The sequence below is a fragment of the Coturnix japonica genome, chromosome 3, assembly GCF_054131305.1.
Source record: "Coturnix japonica strain WE chromosome 3, WE-NBRP24, whole genome shotgun sequence".
In the NCBI taxonomy this organism is placed as follows: domain Eukaryota; kingdom Metazoa; phylum Chordata; class Aves; order Galliformes; family Phasianidae; genus Coturnix; species Coturnix japonica.
The window spans coordinates 96159973-96163900 of NC_140665.1; the positions used below are offsets into that span (position 1 = coordinate 96159973).

The window sequence follows — 3928 nt, forward strand, 5'->3', positions numbered from 1 at the left end:
GAGCCTGAGAAGGAGCAGAGGCAGGAGGAGACAAGAAAGAGCCCCAGTCTTTCCTGTGTGAAACTTTACACTGGCTGCAACCTTTAAAGACCATCACATGCCAAATTACGTTTAGTGACTGTATCTGACTGGTGTAAGAAAGGGGCTCTTCCACACAACAAAGCTTCTCACCCAGCGTGCAGCTTGTGGTAGGCCAACCAGCACATGTCGGTGTGGTAAGAGAATTGGAGCTGGTTCTCTTCACAGACTTATCACCGTTTATATTTCTGCATGCTACATGGCCGCACACCAAGCTGCTGAGTCTTGTAAGGTAGCGTAGTGTGGATGAGTAGTAAGGGAAAGCGGGGATATAAAATTAGATGGTGAAAATGGCTGGCAAGGAACAGGGAGCAAAGTCACCGGACTGTTTTATTTTCCCCCAGATGCCAGTAACAAATCCTAGTGGTCAGACTAGTTTTTGTGTCAGAAGTTCAGCTGTGTCCACCTCTTAAACTGATGCCCTGGACTGGGATCCTACCACCCTCCCAGGGCTATTGGGTCACCAGCATGCCATGGCCCTGATTCTCCTTGAAAGAGAAGCAGGGCTTTGAAGGAGACTGATACTTACTATGCCACAGCAAGGAGAGCAGGTGCCCACGGAGGCATCTCTCTGCCATTCCCAGGGTCGCTGCCTGTCCTACTGCAGCCAGAAGAACAGGCGCTGAGGCCTCTATCCTCTCAGTCCCACTGCGGACACCCAACTTCATTGCTTTCTGCCCTTTGCTGCCTTGAAGGACTGGCACCGCTTCCAGCCCATGCTGAAAGCCTGGGGGAAGGCCAGGCCCAAGTCCCTGCAATGAGGGACCAGGACAGCCATTGTGTCCTCTCTGTAGAAGATGGCAACAGATGGCTGTCCACTCAAGGGTGCAAGGAAGGCTGAGTAGTGAGCAGAAGAGCTTCAGACTACAAAACAAAGAGGAGATGATCGCCTGTGAGGTCACTTAACAGGGAGAGCTCCTGCTCTTTGGAAGGTTGTGACAGGTATCTGCTACCCACTGTGTGTCCTGGTGGGCTTCCTCCTGCAATGACAGGGGTTGATGTCCGTAGGCACAGGAGCCCCTCTGGCTGATGATCTGCAGGAGCATTTTTCAGGCCTGCTGCCTCTTGTCCCCGTCGTCATGGAAGGATTCTTCTCTCTGAGTCTCCTTGTGCACCTGGGGCTGCAGTTGCAGGTGCACCCAATCTCTGGGAGCTTACAGCTCCTGGCTGGCTGCAGTGCAGAGTGTCCCAGGGTCAGATCTGTTCTGGCTGCACCCTTCGCCCTTCTCTTCCAGTCTATGTCCTGACCCCAGGTTCCTCTGCTGCCGTATCTGTCCTCTGTTACTTGTAATTGTCTGTGGGCTGTTCTGAAAAGTAAGACAGCCACAGCCTTTCCTGCTCCGAAGCCATTTGTCTGGCTTTCAGTTTTCTCACTGCGTCGAAGAGGGGCTTCATGACGACTTTTGAAGACTTGACCTCAGTGGGACGTGAAAGCCCGGACTGAGCAGGGTGAGAAATATGATGTTCCAAGAACATCCCAATCTTGTCTAGCAGTGTGTCGGCTCTCCTATGGGTAACGGGCGACTGCATGCCCGAGTGCCTGTGGCTGCTGCCACCATGGCTTGATCCCTTGCTGGCACCCATGACCTTGCTGGCGCCCATGACCTTGCTGGTGCCCGTGACCTTGCTGGCGCCTGTGACCTTGCTGGCGCCTGTGACCTTGCTGGCACCCGTGACCTTGCTGGCACCCGTGACCTTGCTGGCAGCTGAGAGCCTACTGACAGCAGTGACCATACTGGCATCTGAGACAATACTGGCAGCTGAGAGCTTACTGGCAGCTGTAACCATACTGGCATCTGTGTCGTCACTGTCACCACTGAAAGACTCGACTTCGGATGCCACCAAGTCCTTCTTTGTTCCGTCCAGAAATGGACTTGGGGTTTTCATTTTGGCCAGAGGTGTCAGTGATTGTCTGCTCCCATGATGACTCGCGTCCAGCCTTGTTGGCTCTGAGGATCTGTTGTTTGTGAAGGGCTTATTTCCCTTCCTGGAGAGCTTCTCGCTTCCCTTTCTGATCTTGGAACAGAGGGCCTTGCTGGCTGCTTTGAGCTTGGCCCAGTCACGCTGAATGCAGCGGCACAGAAAGCGTGGCACACAGCAGCCTGTACACAGCTGAGATGGAGTCTCTGACCTTTGTGTCCTGTGTTGTTCTGCCACGTGCTTGGGCCTCGCCTCTGGCTTTGCTGACTGGGGCCTGAATGGCTCATCCTTTGGCACAATCCTGCTTGACGCAACTGAAGATCTACTTCCTGCAAGGGTATGTCCAGGGAGCCCCTTTGGCTCTTGAGCAGCAGTGGTATTTTTCTGGCCCTGCTGCTTACTGGCCCTGTCCGCAGGTGGATTTCTCTCTCCTACTTTTGCTCTTCCTGCATCAAGCTGGGCTACAGGGTCAGGTGGAGACACACACTTGGATCCTTCATTGCTAGGCAGGACGCAGTGTGGTGTGAAAAAGTCCCGCATCTTCCTCTGAACGTATTCATACTGCTCCAGCCATAGATACATCACCCTGTTCTCCTGGTCGTCAGGGTGTTCACAGAGTCTGTAGCAGTCAGCACCTTGTTTGGACCTCCTTGTTTGCCTCAGTGGATGTGGAAGCTGGGAGTCTTTGTGCCCCAGATTAGGCTCTGAGAGGCTCTTCTGCAGGTGCTCTGGTGCCTGCATTTTCATGTCAGGATGCTCCAGGAGACTTCTCATAGCCTCATCCACCAAGGGCAGGTCCCGCTCCTGGGACTTTGGTTGTGGGCAAGGTGTCTTCATATCCCCACAACAGGTGATGGTGCCCTCGTTGCCGCCCTCGTTGCTGCCCTCGTTACTGCCCTCTTTGCTGCCCTCCTTGCTGCCCCACTCATTGCTGCCCTCATTGCTGCCCTCATTGCTGCCCTCATTGCTGCCCTCATTGCTGCCCTCAGGCATTTGCAACATGAGCCTGTGTGAGATGGAGAAAGAGAAGGAAGATGAAGGCAGTTCTGAGCCAAACACTCCTGAGGGCCCCAGGGCACTTCTGTCGCCTCAAAGCTGTTGGCAGGCTTTGTTATTTTCACTTGTTGGGGTCCCGACAAGTGTGTGCCCAAGGTTCCATTCCTGCTTACAGAGAACAAAGCAAGGACGACACTCGTGTCCGTGCCTCAGTGGTAAACCCTTCTACAAGGGCACTGCCTCTCAGATTTCAAGTCTCTGGATATCCCTCTGCCATCCCTGAGTCATTGCTGATTTCCATTTCACCAAGCCCTGCCCCTGTCCCCATCCCCTATCAGTAGTCTCACCTGTCCAAGCATCTGTTGGAGTCTTGAACAGTTCTGTACAAACATTGGATGGCTTCATAGGTGTCATCCGTCTGACTGGGCACTGAGGAGCTGCAGCAGAGCAGAGAGCAGTGTTAGTGGGATTTCAGCTGGTGGGAGGTGACAGGAGAGGAACAGTGTTACTTACTGCATCCTCGCGTGCTGTGAAGACGTGCACAAGTCCCAAACTGTTGGCAAAGAAGGCAGAGTGAGTGGATAGGGAGAACGTGACGGGGTGGTGGGCAAGTGGAGCCAGGGGTTGTCTTTGCAGGCACCTCCCTTGCCCAGGGCTGCTCACCTCTAGAATTTGCCTGGTTAGCTCCGTGTTGGCACTTCCTCTGTTTGGGACGTTTGGACCTTTCCTTCTGTATGGGCACAGAAAGCAGCGAGTGAGAGGGGAGCATCCCTAGCAGCCTCAGCGGCTCCCACCAACCCAGGGCACAGCCAGGCTCGGCCCGTGACTGCCCTGGGACTCCTTGCCGAGCCTGGCCAGGCCCTGCTGGGACACGGCCTCTCCTCCCAGGCAGTCCTCCCCAGCCCAGCCCTGGGGATGGCCCTGGCCCCCTCCA

General features: G+C 54.7%; 1 protein-coding gene across 1 annotated transcript; it reads right to left on the reverse strand.

The window, feature by feature from the left end:
- Positions 1-530: 530 nt before the first annotated feature.
- LOC146761587 (uncharacterized) lies at positions 531-3928 on the reverse strand. Its single transcript, XM_085542625.1, has 5 exons — positions 3658-3928; positions 3508-3547; positions 3342-3431; positions 1453-3004; positions 531-866 (listed from the first exon to the last, which is right to left on the reverse strand). The coding sequence occupies exons 1-5, from the start codon at positions 3761-3763 to the stop codon at positions 531-533; spliced, it is 2124 nt and encodes a 707-aa protein (XP_085398751.1). The 5' UTR covers positions 3764-3928.